The 17,041-nt window shown below is 41.1% G+C and overlaps 1 protein-coding gene across 4 annotated transcripts; it reads left to right on the top strand.

Annotated features, from left to right (window-relative positions):
• Positions 1 to 841: 841 nt before the first annotated feature.
• Positions 842 to 16,198, top strand: hic1 (hypermethylated in cancer 1). 4 transcript variants are annotated; one of them, XM_039622714.1, is made up of 2 exons: positions 842 to 1,047; positions 7,141 to 16,198. In XM_039622714.1, exon 2 carries the CDS (start codon positions 7,174 to 7,176, stop codon positions 9,373 to 9,375), a length of 2,202 nt encoding a protein of 733 aa, XP_039478648.1. In that variant the 5' UTR covers positions 842 to 1,047; positions 7,141 to 7,173; the 3' UTR covers positions 9,376 to 16,198. The 4 variants fall into 4 exon arrangements, with proteins under 4 accessions (XP_039478648.1, XP_031615535.2, XP_039478647.1 ...); XM_031759675.2 differs by having other exon boundaries at positions 843 to 1,047; positions 7,157 to 16,198; XM_039622713.1 differs by lacking the exon at positions 842 to 1,047 and adding an exon at positions 2,127 to 2,671.
• The last annotated feature ends 843 nt before the right edge of the window (positions 16,199 to 17,041 follow it).

Here is a 17,041-nt window from a genome sequence, read left to right as displayed (position 1 = left end):
AATTAGGAGCCATAAACACACACAGCATTTTTGTGCACATGTTTTGTTTGATTTGTAATGACAGCTCAGAGTGCAACTGATACAAAGGGAGTCTAAGGCTTTTTATTAGTCTACAGCTAATGTTCACTAATGCTCAGCTCAACTACTCTGCGTGAAAAGATACTAAGGTACAGCGTTTACTTAAACGTTTACTGCTACTTTAACCTTCTCCCGAGAGACATACTGTACTTGTACTCAGCTACATTTGGCAACTGCAGTCGCTTCTTAAATTAAGAATTAGTACACCACACATATAAATACCCTGCTATGCAGCATATAAAGCACTTCAAATCGACTCAAATGCGACTCATTACATCATTAAAGACCTTTTAACGTGTTAATGACTCAACAAGATAATCATATAATGTAATATAGTTGTTAGAAGTAAAAGTACCTAAAGCTATTTGTTGTAATTTTTAAATGGAAGCTGCTGGGGGGGTGTTTGTACTTCTGAATGATTCTTACATAACTACGCATTTTATCGTGAAAATGAACGATGACTATGGCACTCTCTCTGTGCTTACCCTTAATATGCAGCCGTCTCTCGTTGACATTCTGGCGAACGACGTGGCTGACTATCTTATCTTATCAATATAACTGGTTTATAAGTTACTGTACGTTTGTCATATGGCGTTCACAAATTAGAGGCCAGCGCTTTCCGACCTTTTCATCCCCCAACATCACTGCAACCCGCGTCCCACTCTTGATAAGGCCTTTGGGACTCACTGCCATTGGGTGTCGCTGTGCGCGTAAAGTCTCAGCCGGCAGGTTTGGTCCGACCGGACCTCAACACAGTCTGAAGTGTCAGACAGTCTTGTTAACACGTGAGAAATTCAGTGTGTGGAAGAAGGTGAAAGAGGGGGAGACGGGAGAGAGGGGGCTGCAAATTTACGCGGAAGAGAAGTTTTCGACAGAGAGCTGGACACTGAGGGAACCGCGGAGATCTTATTGAGGGAATGCCGAAAAGGGGAGAAGACATACGGCCAGAGCACCAGACATGAGTCCGAGGTAAGATTGAGAAACGGGCAGAAAGGCGGGGATGGCATACAGGCAGACGTGTCAGAATGAGCAGTTTTATTGAATTACAGAGATGAGTTGATCCAATTACTGTATGTTTCCCCAGGTCTTTTCCTTTTGAACAGATTGATGTAACCCGTACTGACAGAGACGGTAACATCTGGATTATAGCACCACCGCTCATTTGATATACAATATTTCAGACTTAGGTTTTCTGTTGATATTTTGCAAACAACATGCAAGTTATTCAACTAAACTGGAAATGGTGTGAAAAAAACGTTGTGCTGGCACAGAATAGGAAACTGTAATATAACAGATATTAGATAAAGTTTCACGTAATTAATTTCAATACTTTATAGAGCAACTGCAAAGGACTTCTTCAGAAAAGGGAAATACCATTTCTGTTTATCTAAAAACCGTCTTCATGGCACTACAGGCGAGGGCGCACAGCTTTGACTTCATTACTTATCTTACAAAATATGACATCAGAGGAAGAGCTTGATTATTTTTAAGTAGCCAAGAAAAGGCCCTCGTGTCATCGAGTTGCTAGTTTCCCTTTGTATCCCAAAATCATACTGGTGTTTGGTTCAGTCTCCAATCCGGGTCATGATCGAGGGCTTTAACTGCGCAACAGGTGTTTTACCTGAGCTAGTGAGGGAGAGCGCGCGCGCGCGAGAGAGAATTTTAAGGTGCCCAAAGTTGATCTAACCTGCGTTAACTTTCCCTCTAACGCAGGCTAATTGTTTTCTTTAAGGCTCGTATTATGGCAGGTTTTTGTCAGGGGAGTTCTGGAGAAAAGGACACAGACACTTTTATTTTAACCGTTTTATTGATTTATTCAATGAAACGGCTTCAATTATAGAATATCAATACATGTATTCCCTCAATGATTTGTGATTGAACTTGATTGAATTTTGAGCTGAGTTTTGAAGAAAAATAAAATAAAATCAGCGTCGTTATGGAAGAAGTCTGACTGCTTTAAGCTCCTGACATGTTATTGATTCGCTGCAAGCTATTTCCGTCATTACGCTTCTGTCTAAAATTAAGGTGGGCTACCTAAGGATCATAGGTATAACACACACATATGTATACAATTGCTGCCTGTCTCTTTAAGACGATGTGTCGAGAAGTTCAAGTCGGGGTCACATGAAGTTCCTGCCCTCGATTTTACCTTTTAGTTTTATTATAGACTGACATCACACGGGGCGCTAAAACACTTAGGGCGCATAGAGGGTCCATTATCATCCCTGTGCGCGTTATTGCTCCGACTCCAAAATAGCTAAAGAAATTACTTGAAAAAAAGGGAGGAAAATGATGCTGTACTAAGCACGTATTTTTTTTATAGGAGGGGACGAGAAAGAGGGGAGAGGAGGGACAGAGAGACAGAGGGAGAGGGAGGAAAGTGGGTGGGAGGACGGACCTAAGGAGCGAAAAGAAATTCATATCAATTAATAATCATAAAAAAAAAAGAGCTGGCAGACGAGCTCGGAAAACTGGCATGGTTTTTTGGAGGCTGGCAGTTCAAAGCTGAAACGTCAGATATGACTCCCAGAGACTGCTGAGATGATCATTAAGGGAGACTTAGATCGGATGGCAGAAGACATCGGGCATGCAGGTAAGAGCTGATTTGTCGTACAGAGGCAAGAAGAGGGGAAGGATGACATTTCTATTTATAATGACTGAACTCTGTGCGTGCTTTCAGAAAGAAACTTCCTGGAGTCGATGAGATATTAGTGGAACTTGTTTTAAAGCATATGGCGTCTTTCTATGTTTTTTAAATCCTGTTTTAATTCGGACACGGAACATTGCACATGTTCTTTATAGCGCCTTTAATTCGCGTTGGTTGAAACATAAAATTGTTTAATTCCTTGTTCCTTACGTTAAAAAAAAATTGTCCCGTAAAGAGGAAGCTGTTAATTTGTATATTTGTTCAAGATCACGCCGATGTAACCGGCGGTTGGCAAATAAAAATAATCTGACATGCTTCGAGTACAAAACAAGAAAAAAAATCCCTCTGTAAAATCAGATTTTAACGTGTTTTATATTGACTGACATTAAAGTGTATTTTAAAAAACTTTAAAAAATATAAATAAATTTTTAAAAAGCTGTGTTTAGTAAAATAAATGTCTTATAAATTTGTCAGGGATGCTGCAACAACATCCTTGAAGTCCTCACTATGGATCTGTCTTTATGTGTAACAACGGCAGTGCGGAGCTTAGGTGAGGACAGAAGCGCAGGAGATCGTTATATGAATTTTTTTTTTTTTTTCGTGGGGGGTGATTTGCAGTGTATAAATTTCTGGTTTCCTCTGTACAAGTGGAGACTTTACACAGCTGCCTGGAAAGAGATGCTCTCTCAATGCTGCTGACAGGTCTGAAAAGGGAAAAAAGAGTTGCTATAAGAAACAGCTGTGTGATACACCTCGTAGCGCAATGAGGTGAAAACGGCCTGTTTCTGGAGATGATTTCATTTCTTTTTCTTCTTCTTCTTCTTTGGCGGAGATAAGGAGAAGCAGAGGGTAGATGAGGCGCTGCAGCGCAGAGGAGATGCATTCACTCGTGACTCGGTTTACTGCTCAGTGTGTGAAGGGCAAATTAAAACATTAGAAACCGAGAGGTCGGGTCCTCCCGGCGACTCACGAAGCCAGGACACGACTTTTTGCTTTGCGACATGTAGTTTTCCGATATATATATTTTTTAACAGTGAAATCAAACCCAACACCGAAGTTAAGAATTTACTACTTAATAATCGCACAGGGAAATAATAATAATAATAACTGTATCCAAGCAAGCTGCAGATATTATTATCATACATATTGTCTTTGATAATTGCTAAGGGAAAAAAAAAATCGAAATTAAAAAAGGAACGACTTGCTTTGAAAACTTTAGTATATCATTTTAAAAAAAAGCAAACAGGTACCTCCGTTATACTAGCATAGTAGTTTGGAATATTATAATGTCATGTTTAATATGACCATCTCGTTATCTCATTGTTAACTCAGTTACAATCTAGATGAAGAAGATGTCACTCTCATGTCTTTATCAGTAGTCTATTTCTAAATGTGTGATGACTTTTAGGATTATAGAAATATAGAAATCAAACAGGAAAATGATTAACTGTCCATCCTGTTTACTGATGTGACGAAAAAAACCAAAACTGTCAAATATAATCACTAATCATCACTGCAAACACCCAGTCTATTCATCTTTTTTCCAAACTTCAAACTCTAAAACAGTTCGCCTCCGTTGAGTCACAAAAATGACAAAATAAATTAGGTGGGCTGAAGTCGTAAAAAAGTACAGTAAAAGTCTTTGCGAAAAATTTACACTGACTTTGTATTTATTCTAAAATAAACAAGGCTATAGGAATATGGGTCCCAAATTGAAAAGAAAGAAAATAAAACATCAGCACAACGTTTTAAGCAGATGTGTGGCGTGTTTATATGACTGAGGCTGTATGCAGAGGTAGGAAGTTTAGTCTTGCTTCACCCTAAACCACAAAAGTGACAAAACAGACAAAACTTAGGAACAATGACTATTAATCTAATGCAAAAAGGTGAATGTCATTGCCATGAACTACATAACAATCATAAGAGATTTTCTAGCCTGTTGAGGGGTCTTTAAAAAGAAAGCTATCAATCTTCGAGGGAGCTGTAAGCTTCCCTCAGGAAACAGCACTGTATGTGCAGTCTTGAAGAATAACATTACAGCGCATGTTTAACATAACAAAATAAGCTGCTTTTGTGGCATATTATAGGCTTAAAATGTGTTTTCAAGCTCACGGCATGTAGCAGGTTCTCTTTAAGATGTGTTCTCTGACTAAATATTGCAATCATCGATAGCTTCCTAACAGGATGCAGTCAGCTTACACATGGCCTCAAGATCAAGCGTTTTATATTACATCTTTTACTGTAATGTTTCACTTTTTGTCAGGGGCTATAGTAAGTCGGGAGTTTAGGCTATTTAAAGGGCAAGTTGTAGCCTGTCAAACAACTCAAAGAGCAAAAGCAAAGAGATTTTTGTTGTCTTGATAGTAAACTTGCAAACACTTTGCCTGTTGTTATCACAAAACATTATTAAAAAAAAAATTGTTAGGCTGTATCCACAGGACATTGCAGGTGCACATAGATGTTGTACTATGTCAATTAAGAAAAAGATTTTTATGTACTGTGAAGAAGTATTTAATCGGAAGTCAGGATACAAAGAAGGCTTAGTTTTCTGCCAGGCTTTCTGATGCAATTTTTAAATATGCACTTCAAACCACATACAGGAGAGAATGTACACAGAGTCTGTTAACATACAGCTCAGAGTAACTAGTTATCAGCTCAGTGCGATGAAGACTCTGCAACAGCTCAGCAAGTTATGGAAATTACTTGGTCAATTCTTCATATTTACTTAGATCTTAAACACGTTTGATCTCATGTAAATTTCTAGTAAATTTTGTCCGCTGATTAATCAAAGCCGAAAAGAAGAGAAGCCAGCGGTGGATGCACTTCACATGACAGCTGGAAACAGGATGGAGTGTGAGCCCACGTACTACCCTTACTAGAACTGGCTTTTTAAAAGATATACTTCTGATCATACAGTAGTTCAGCTGTACGTGTGGAAATGACGACAGAACCTTTCAAAAAAATTCAAAATGAATAATTTTGAAAAAAAAATGGCATTTGTTGTTAAAAACAGATATTTCCTTTCATATTTATCGCATGATGCTTATCACATGATCACTAGCTGGACTTAACTGTGACTTGTCATTTGCCATTTTGTGAGTGATGACATTTCTGTCTGATTTCGCAGCTCTAATGCTGAACAATCAGCATTTAAAAAAATGCTCAGTTTTAGCAGTGGAAGATTTTTGGAGGAAAAAATCGACACATTTTGCTTGGGAATTGTCATAATTCCTCAGTAACTCATTTGTCAGGGTTTTTTTTTTTTAACTCATACTTCTCCATTCTTATGCTGAGTGTGTACACTTAATGAAATAAACAAGAAGTGAATGAGCTGGTGTCAGGAAGACAGTGATCAGATGGATGACACGATATTTATTTAGTTGCTTGTTTCCCATCAGTGAGACTGAGCCCTTAGGGACAGTTTGAGACGTTTAATCTTGTAAGTAAACTAGGCTCAGATGCCACTGTTTGAACAATACGTGGGATTTCATTCATGCAGCCAATGTAGTTTATTTTAAGCTTGGTGGAACAATTGCTGTCGGTATTTGAGCGTGTACCTGTGTGTGTTTGTGCGCCTGTGTGTAGGCGCACACTGGATCTTTGAAACCTACCTCAACGCAAAGTATTGAAACACCTAATGTTGATTTACATCCCGTGCGCTCAGTGTTCCTTATATGACTGGGCAAGAAGGGGAGCTGAAAGCCTGATCTTTTTTTGGATGTGTCCTTCCCCCACAGGTTTATACCTGCTTTTCGTCATATTAGCAAAACATTCGTCCCTAAGCTTTGTTTAAAACTGTGTGCAGCACTTCTGGAATACTTTATCAGGAAGCCAGCAATTACAAAATATATATTTGTGGTTCTCTGTCTTGAGCTCTTTCTCTTTTTTTTGCTTGCTTCAGAGAAAGTGAATGCAAGAACTTGAATTTCTTATAATGAGAAAACCACTGCAACTGCTCACCTTTTGCAAAAGTTCACTTCTACCGAGTGGCCTTTCGGTGCACTTTCCACACATAAGTTATGCACTTTACTGTCAAGGCTGGTCGATCTGCTTAAATAGCTGTTACGCAAATAATAAGTGAATCATAAAAGCGTAACTGTGAGCTTCCATTAAGACATATTAAAGTATTGTTTATGTTTTAAAAGAAAATCTGACAGCAGTTAATTCATCTTAATAAGTGCATCCATATGCAAGGTCTTTTTTTTAATGGTTTACATTATTAGCCCATTTGCTGTTAAAGCTTTTGGCGCTCAAACTTCTGAAAATATACTCTGATTTAATGTAATGTGTTTATTGTAACTTTTGATAGATTGTGATTATGAAATGCATCAATAATATTTTTAGTGGTGCAGAAAATTGCACATTAATTGGCTTATTCTGACTTGAAATGATGACTGCTGCATGACATTTTACAGATATCTGTTGTTGCAGGTGGTGGACTGAAGACAATGCTGGATGCCATGGAAGTTCCAAGTCATGCTAGGGATCTCCTCCTGCAGCTCAACAGCCAACGCACCAAGGGCTTCCTGTGTGATGTTATCATCGTGGTGCAGAACGCCCTCTTCAGAGCTCACAAGAACATTCTGGCTGCCAGCAGCCTCTACTTGAAGTCTTTGGTGGTCCATGACAATCTCATCAACCTCGACCACGAGATGGTGAGTCCAGGGGTCTTCAGGGTAATTCTGGACTACATCTACACAGGCCGCCTTAGTGAGGGAGACCCCACTTCTCCAAATGAACCAAATCTAGGGGCTGTCTTGGCAGCAGCCAGCTACCTTCAACTGCTTGACTTAGTGGCTTTGTGCAAAAAGAAGCTAAGAAGAAATGGCAAGTACCCTCCCCGCCCAGGTCCAGCATTTCTACCCTACTCAAAGATGGGGCCAAATAGCATGGGTTTAGGGAGTGGCGGCAGGTATAGGGTTTCTACTCCTGTCATTCAATCCTGTCCTCCAGGCGGAATTTTGAACAGCCATGGACCCCGGGCACTACCACCAGAGGAGCTAGTTCCACATCGACTAGCTGTTCATACTGGAGAGTTGTATGCTCCCACCTCCACCCCGGGCTCTCAGGTGTTCCCCTCTCTGCAGTCACCTCTGCCTTCCCAGCTTGGGCGCGCAGCCCTCCCCGACAGGAACTGCTCACCCAGCTTCGGCCTTGATCTCTCTAAGAAAAGCCCCACCTCTCAGTCTCAGCTCACACCTTCTCAGACCCATCTGGGGAACACTCATAATGACGAGGAGCGAGATGGGACTCTGAGTGACCGCACAAGTCCTATCCAGGGGACGAACGGCAGAGCTTTCCCCTCAGAAAAAATGGAATCAACTGACCAGGGAGGCTCTCCCACTCCGCCGCCTTTTCCACCTCTCAACCAACCGATAGCCCCGCACCTCCCCCACCTGCATCGCTCAGGTTCCCAGGGGACAGATCGCTACCCATGCCCTCCAAGTCCGGACACCCCTACGGAAGGCGGAGAGGCAGGCAGAGAAATGGGCAACATCTACCGCTGGGTAAAACACGAACCGCTCTCATACACAGCTGAAGATGAAGATGAGGATGAAGATGAAGAAGAAGGGGGTGAAAATGGAGACCAGCATCATAACCATCACAAGACTGGGGAGGAGAGTGAAGGAGCAGATGACAAGAGCGGGTCAGGCACAGAAGAGACAGGCAGCAGTGAGGGTCGCCCGTCCCCGACTGGACCAATGGGGAGGTTCCACATGCCGTACGAGCCGGAGAGCTTCGGGGACAATCTGTATGTGTGCATTCCCTGTGACAAAGGCTTCCCAAGCTCAGAGCAGCTCAATGCACATGTGGAGACACACACGGAAGAGGAGCTGTACGGCAACTCAGGTGGGGACATAGGAAATGGCAATAACAGCAGCAGCAAAAACATGAGCAGTAACACAAACGGTTATGGAAGCCTCACCAGTGGCAACACTCTGAATAGTTTGTCACACCTGGAGACCAAGTCGAGCCAGCTGAATCCAGCGAGCATTGGGGAGATGATTCGACCCTACCGCTGTTCCACCTGTGACAAGTCTTACAAAGATCCAGCCACTTTGCGCCAACATGAGAAGACCCACTGGCTGACACGGCCTTACCCCTGCAGTATTTGTGGCAAGAAATTTACACAGCGCGGTACCATGACGCGCCACATGCGTAGCCACCTGGGCCTCAAACCTTTTGCCTGTGACTCCTGTGGCATGCGCTTCACCCGGCAGTACCGCCTCACTGAGCACATGCGCATTCACTCCGGGGAGAAGCCCTATGAATGTCAGGTGTGTGGGGGAAAGTTTGCTCAGCAGCGCAATCTCATCAGCCACATGAAGATGCACAGCAGTGGAGGGACTGCAGGGAGCCTGACCACAGATGGGAAACTGAAGCTGGACTTTGCAGAGGGCATTTATCCTCTGAGTAAATACACAGCAGAGCATCTTGGACTGAAACAAGAGAAGGCTAGTGAGCTTCTCATCCAAGCGCAGCAGCAACTGGTGGCTGATGCAAAGGCCATGGAGAGCCTGTATCCACTCTCCAAACTGGCCTCTGAACATCTGGGCCTCACCCACGACAAGATGGACATCCTGGGCCAACCACTGCCCCCACAGGCCCTCTCCGAAGCCCGAACCATCGACCGCTACTCACCAAGTTAAGACATGTGATATCACCTATAAGTCTGTGTGCACACACAATTTGCAGTATCCTTATTCCATTCACCTCAACTCAATATCTCCTCTGCACCTCAGACTCAGGCCATAAACATTTGGTCTGCTAATGCACACCAAAATGTGTAGACTGTAAGTGCCTTTCTATGCATCTAATGTATCCTAAAGACCTCCTTCATAAAGGAGCTTTGTGCTATTACGTGACCAAGGGACACTCACTTAAAAAAAAGTACAGTATTTATGTACAGTGTATGCAAAGAAACTTTTTTTTCTATGATTACAGCCATTGAGCCAAAGCAAAAAATTGAAAACCAAAATGAAAATTGTTTTATTTATTTTTTATTATGGTGGAATCCAAAGGAAAAAAAAACTGTCCCTGACCCTAAACCTGTGTACTATTCAACTTTGTAAAAAAAAAAAAAAGAAAGAAAGAAAGAAAGAAAAAGCACATAAGGACAAATTTCAGGGTTTGTCCAGAACTGAGCAGAACTTTTATAATATGAATAAGCCACTCACCTGGACTTTAAAGGAATGGAAATACATTTCGTCTGTTTTTTTTCTATCATTTCATTTTTTTATTTCCTGTTTTTGGGGTACTGGACAATTTATGTATCTTGCTCTCCAGCTTCTCACCATCTTGGGAAATGACTGAATGATAAGAGCATTTTGATAGTCGCCAGGGCAATATATTCCCCACCCACCATTTATTTTAAAGTAACACCACTCACCACTCTACATATTTGTGTGGATAAAAGGCTTGTACTATATGACAGCAGTTGAATCCACCTTATGCCCAGCTTTCAACCACTTATGAGCCGAAACTTCCTGTGCAGTTCGACAACCACCCCTTTGCGCTCAGTTGTTATTGAGATGCAGCAAGCACAGCCCTGTGATCTCATAACTGGGACATGATTGCACATACCCAGCTGATGACACACTAATCCCTGTTCACGGCAAGTGTAGCTTCATCTTATGGTGTACATGAAGCGTGGGTGTTGCCGCTGACATTGTGTAATTATTACAATTATGGATACAGTTGAGCATAGAGGCAGGGGTAAGGACGGGCTTAATGACACAGAAATCTGTCATTTACTGTCATCAGCAGTTAAACCATTCATTGTGGTCTGATGATTAATCGTGGAGCGGCAGTAGTCAGAGGCTTTGTTGGATGCTTCTCTGTTCCACTGTCCGGCCTCTCATTTGACCTCCCTCCCCTGTAGTCTGTTGTCTGGGAGCCCCGCTACTGTTGACAGGCCAAAGTGAGTGCTCTACTCAGCCCTTTGCCTTAGAAGCACTCCAAACACCGGATGCATATATGCTCCCCCTTCACACACAGCAAGCTGCTAATCTGTCAGTGATATGAACATAAGAAGGGGTTTGTGGGTCTTCCCTGGAAGCCAGCGGGTGAGTAGCACTCCCAGCTGCTGTGCTTCAGTAATCCCTGTGAAATCTCACTTTCTCCTGGACAATTCACACTGCTCGCTGGCGTGATGTCCCATTTCATGCCTGCCATCGTACCCCTCTGATCCACTTATTAACATTAGATCCCAGCCTAGCAAATGTGTCCTGGCCTTGCCTCCCGGCCCTGCTGGTATTAAATGCGGAAACAATGAATGACTGATTTCTGTGTTGGCTGAGCAGCCTGAAAACAAAAGAGCACTTAAAGATTGTGGGTTGAAGGCACATTTTTGTCTGTAAATCTTTATTCCAAAAAAAAAAGAAGTTGCATTTTTTTTCTTCTTTTTTGGGGTCTTTGTCCACTTTTACTAGTCCTCAATTCAGATTAGAAATGTTTGACCACTATAGTGCCAATGCCAACCTCAGAGGGTGAATGTGAAGATTAAAGCCATAAATACACTGTGATAGACGTAGTGAATCATAAAGGCTAAAAAAAAAAAAAAAAAAAAAAAAAAAATCATACAGTGTGCCTTACTTACTTCTTTGGAATTTCCTTTTTCTTTTTAAATGTAACGATAATTTAAGGGCTTATTTTCTGTAGCATATGATCATATCAAACATGTTGTTTCTTGTCACTTTTCTTTTTTCTTCATTTTAATTTGAACTGAAAGCAGCGCACGTGAAATTGGTGCTTACCTCAGGACTGAACCCAGCGTGGGGATGCTAATCTTTTGTAAACTAGAGATCAACAGTATCAACACACATACATGCACACACTCACCCACACACACCTTAGTATTTTTTTTTTTTATTAACAGGACAGTTGTCCTGTGTTAAACCTGTGGTTAATTCTTTGTTTATCCATTTGTTGTTACAGTTTTGTTGTGGAGAGATAAGGTGGTATTAACATTTTTTTTTTATAGTATGTGGTATACATTTTTTCTATTTTGTCTTCTTCAATGACATTTATGTCTGACCAGTTCCATTGTTGTAACATAAGGCAAAGCCATTTTTGCTTGTACCTTAAGTGCTTGTCGATATCTGAACCACAGTTTAGTAAGTATGAAGGCATTGAGATCAATATATTACAGTAAAGTTGAGCTGACAAGCTTTGTGTTGTGAAATATCTCCCTCTCTCTCTATCTCTCTCCCTCTCTTGCTCTCTCTGTGAAAGACATGATGCATCATCTGTACTTCCTTAAACAGACACGCAGTGGCTTTGCTGGTTGACTATGAAAGCTAGCCTCGTATTGTTTGGCCCCTTTTCCTCAGAGGTTAGTGAACTTTTGACAAGAGTCAGACGGAGGTCGCTCATGCACACAAGCACACAGGAAGCCAGCTTGTTTTGTTTGGTGCTCTGAAAAAAGAAAAGAACATAGCAGAAAAAATAAAAATAAAACCAGTAGAGGCTTCATCTACAAACATGTGTGTATGTGTTAAAAACCTAAAAAACAGACAGAGGCAGTCGTGAGAATTTCCACGCTCCCCTTCACTAGTTAGAATAACATACCGCTTCCACTGTCACACCAAATCTGTGTAAGAGGGAAGACCAAGATAATACCCGAGCATTTCTGTAGGAAGCGCACTGTTTGAAATTTGCTTAATTGCATTTATGTGCGAATGTTAGTGGAGGGGAGCGTTTCACGTCTTTAGAAAGGGGAAGCAGTTGCTTGTCTGTTTGTGTGTCCCTGTGCTATTTAAGCCCATGAAGGCCTGGTAATGCATGTCCTGGGAATAGAGTTGGTGTGAAGGAGAAGAGCTGAGGAGCAGGAAGTGAACTTTTGGCTGGTGTGTTGTGCTGAGCAGGATGTGCCGTGTGTTTCTACTCAGAAGCAGATAGAAAGACGGAGAACGGGGAGGGAGAGGAGCAGGGAGAGCACAGCAGGGTGGATGCGAGCCATTGTCCTAATATGAAAGCCTGTCCACACTTCTGAAACTCTCCATTCAGAAAACAAGTAGACTGTATCTTCTCTTTTCCTTCCCCTTGTTGCTTTTTGGGAATAAATCTCTGCTCAGTATCACGGTGATGTTATGTTGAAGGCTTTCTAGGGCTGCATGGTGAGACATTTAGATGCTTTTTTTTTTTTTTTTTTTTTTAAATTTGAGGCAAGACTAAATAATAGGAAGACCCCAGTGAGTGTATTGTAGAGCCGAATTGAAAAACTTGGCAGTGTTTCCTTTGCTCTGTGGTTGTTTCACTTAGTCTAATTAGAAGAGCCTTGTTTCAATTTACTGATGTAGCCACCCACCCCATGGGGTTTTATGCCCTTTGCCTTTGTTAATGTTATTTATATGACAAGTAAGCCCAGCAAAACTCTTATTGCCACCACAGTGGTTTTTGATGAAGATGTTTTGAGCGTAACATAATTAGGCATCTAAAGAGTTTATTAGTTAAATGAATTTTCAGAATCAAATGAGTGAATGCAAATATAAATGAATGCACTAACAAAAGCCGCAAAAAATTAGGTGTGGGTTGTTTTTTTTAATTTTACTTGCCATGTCATTTCCCTTTTTTAATTTCTTTTTTTTTTTTGGCAACCATCCCAGTCCTGTAACTTTTTGTAACACTAACATTAGAGAAGTAGAAAGGGCTCTGGATGATCTGCAGTAGCATCTTGTGGACCAAAAAAGGATTTGGCTTTAACGTTAAAAAATGCAAAGTATGCCTTTAAGCTTTCTTCCAGTCGCAGGAGGCCAAGGTCACCTCTGTGACTCTGACAGGCGGCACAGTCTGAAATCATACCACTGTTTGACATTTATTATATTTTGCAAGGTGTGCCAAAAAAGACTGAAGCTTTCAATAGACATCACAGATGCACAAAACTAAACTCAGCAACAAACGTTGAGGTTCGCATCGGTGAGCTTAGCTTGTAACCATCTTTACCTTGTTAGGAAACTCATTATCAGTGTGGGTAATCATGAGAACGCGAGCACAAGCTACTATGATCCTGTGTATAGTACATATTTTTCTATTTATGAGCACTTATGTTTAAATATAAGCTAGAGTCAGATATTGATATTCAAGCCTAAGTTTGTCCTTTAAATGAGAAAACTGACTCTGAAGTCAGCCAGTTCAAACGTGCCTTCGGTATAAAAAGTATGAAGTTATCCTGCAATAAATTGTACGACCGTGAGCATGGGGAGGTTTCTGATGTGGCTACTTAATGCACCTGCCCATCTACATGTCTGAATGCCTTTCCCACAGTGTAGCAGGGTGAAGTACAAGGGAGATATCTGACACTTTCGAGGCTCTTTATTACAAGCAGCTGCTTTAGATTTATTTCTCTGAACTGCACTTTTCTGGAAAAATCATTGTATTGTGATTTTTTATTACTCTTATGATCCCCTAGAAGTCCCACAATTGCCTTTCCTCTGGCACTTTGCTTCCTTTTCTTCCTCCCTCCAGTGCAGAGCTCGGCCACACTCGTTCACCGCCCTCGTACCCTCAAAGCACAGCTTCCCTCTTCACCTCTCTCTGTGCCTTCTCTCTTCTTACACTTAACACAAACCGCTGACCCACAGCACCCGCTGCCTCCCCTCCTCTCCCATGATCCACTTACTTCCAGCTGTTTTTCATGCTGAAGAAGACAGTTGTCTAAATGTTTATGTGAAGAGCTACTTTCTTTTTCTTTAAGCCCTGATCAATTTCCAAAATGAACTTTGTGGCATGTGTTAAAATACAACAGATGACGGGCCCAAAAAAAAAGCAAAAAACCCCATATCTGACATCGTTATTGTATTGTGATCTTCAAGCCAAGAAATGGCTTACAAAGGAGAGATTAAAGACATCTTATTGTTGTAGAGGAAATGCAGAATAATGTGAGAGGAAATGTTCAGGGAAAATATGCTCAGAAAGATGCCAGTAAAGTAAACATGTATGAAATTGCACAATTGAGTCGGGCCTCAGCTGCACCAGCCAAGTCATGCGCTGAGATGGAGAGAACAAACAGAGAGAGGGTTGAGGGGAAAAGAAGCAGAAACAGAGAGAAAAATAGCTTGTGCTTGATAGTCTTAACCTTCAGTAAATAACAAAGGAAAGCTGGCTGCGTTGTGTGTGTCTGCTCACCACTCTTTTTCCACCCGCTTCCAATTTAATCTTATGAGGACATGTTTTTTTTCCTTTTTTTTGATTACTGCAGGTCATTTTCAGGTTTTTAATTTTAACGTTCATGTCGGTGTGCCATCTGAAATGACACCCTCTTTCCAGGCCTAGCAATTATCACCAAATCAGCACATGACCTACAGTAGGCTCTTTGTAGCGAAATAGTGAAGGGGCTTCTGTCTGTCCGTATCCTCCTGCATCTGTTTTGCTTGGATCTCTTTTTCTCTCTACCTTGAACACATACAAAGTCCACTGAGTGGACCTTGGCTTTAATTGTTTAGTTTACAGTGCACAACTTCTGCTCCAGAAGTTTAAATCTGAAGACAAACAGAGAGCTAGGACAAAACAAGCAGGAATTTGGTGCAGTGAAAGTCAGCCGGGAAGAATATTCGATTGTATATCTCTCTAACACACTCCTGCTCGCGCACACATAAACACACAGCTGGATGGCAGACTGCTGCTCCAGATTAGGTCAGATTTAATTAGCTTGCTCTGCTCCGTTTGGAGTGTCGCTTCTTGTAGAAAAACCCATTTTTAAAGAAAGGCGATTCCACTGACGGCTTTCACCCGTCACACGCTGAAACATGTGCCAAAATGTTACAGAGCCTCAGGGTCCTCACACACACTTACGTACACAAAGACACACGCACAAGCATCTATTTTGGTTTTGGAAAAACGGTCAGGAGAAGTGTAGAAATGATGGATTATGATCTAATGAAGACCACTTTGACATTTTGAGGTGGTTGTGCCCGACTGTGGTTCAGGGACAAATATGTTATGCAGGAACACAGGCCGCCACGTAGACAGTAGTAGTTGTGAATAGATGGAAAAATGCATGGCAGAATACATGCATCACAAATTTACAATGGAAATTAGATTTTTTTTTTTTTTAGTAGACGACAGGATCATATTTCAGCAGGCATGAACCAGGCGTGCCAGAAACATCAGCAGCGTTCTGTGTTTTTGTTACGCGGTTTTACCTTTTATACCAAAAAGACAATTAAAAGCAATACACTTAAACCAAAACAGTATTTTCTTTTTGTGCATTCTGCATATTTCTGTGTCAATATTGATCTTACTTTGCTTTAGTGAAATGAATGTATTTATTGCATGTCAAAATGTTTTATAGGTAATTTTTTTTTGTGTAAATTCCTATTGTGGGTTTTTATCATTTTATTTGATTATGGTGTCTCGATAAAATGTTGATAAGGCTTTTATTTTTTTTAAAAGCCAATGTGAAAAATGTCTTTTCTTGTTTGTTTGTTACTATACTCGAAATCAACTTGGCAATAAAATGAATTGCATAACGGATTTACACGGACGTTTGTCAAGTTATTTAATTAATTTGCACATCCAAATCAAATAGTCCAGTAAATGATCACATTTATATTTTCATTATTTAATTACCCTTGATTACTGCAGTGCAAAATCTCTCATAATAAAACTTGTATTAGTTTTAGACCACTGCAATGATTTGTGTTTTTGGAAAATTTATTTTGCATGAAATGAGTTTTACATTAAAAGAAAGAATGGGACATAAGACCACAGCGGAGACCATTTCACAGCAATGATGACCGCAAAAATGAACGACTTCTGTTCATTTTCCTACAATACGTTGGCCTTCAGGTCTATATTCTCCCACATGGAGACATGTGAGTGCCTCATTTAAGACAGAGAATTTCAAATGAATCTCATACATCACACACAGTCCACATGCAACAATGAACAGATCCATTACTCTGTCAGCAGGAGCAAAGCCAGCCAGGGAGGCAGGCAGGCAGGCACACACACACACACACACACACACACACACACACACACACACACACACACACACACACACACACACACACACACACATCCTTTTCCACTGTGTGAAAATCACCTTATTATCACCAGCACATAAGAAATCATAGTGCCTTCCAGATGTTTGATATAATTCAAGCAACTTGCCACAAATTACTTCTTGACATTAAACAAATTAGCATTTCTTCTCTCAGGTGCATTAAATCAACATTCATGAGCTGGAGGTGCTTCCTGAGAGATCATATTCACCAGGTGTAATGACAGACATCATCCGCTCTATGCTGCTTGAACAGTGGGTGAAAACAAAAGGAACAGCGTGACATTTATCACAAGTCTCACACAATTCTG

This window comes from Oreochromis aureus, linkage group 14 (genome assembly GCF_013358895.1).
Source record: "Oreochromis aureus strain Israel breed Guangdong linkage group 14, ZZ_aureus, whole genome shotgun sequence".
Lineage (NCBI taxonomy): Eukaryota > Metazoa > Chordata > Actinopteri > Cichliformes > Cichlidae > Oreochromis > Oreochromis aureus.
This window is presented reverse-complemented; position numbering and strand designations above follow the sequence as displayed.

What these genes read in the sequence shown, in the direction of transcription:
- hic1 (XM_031759667.2), top strand. Translation starts at nt 2,620, where the DNA reads ATGATCATTAAGGGAGACTTAGATCGGATGGCAGAAGACATCGGGCAT. An exon ending in AGAAGACATCGGGCATGCAG is followed by an intron (nt 2,672 to 7,156) that starts GTAAGAGCTGAT and finishes CTGTTGTTGCAG; the next exon opens with GTGGTGGACTGAAGACAATG.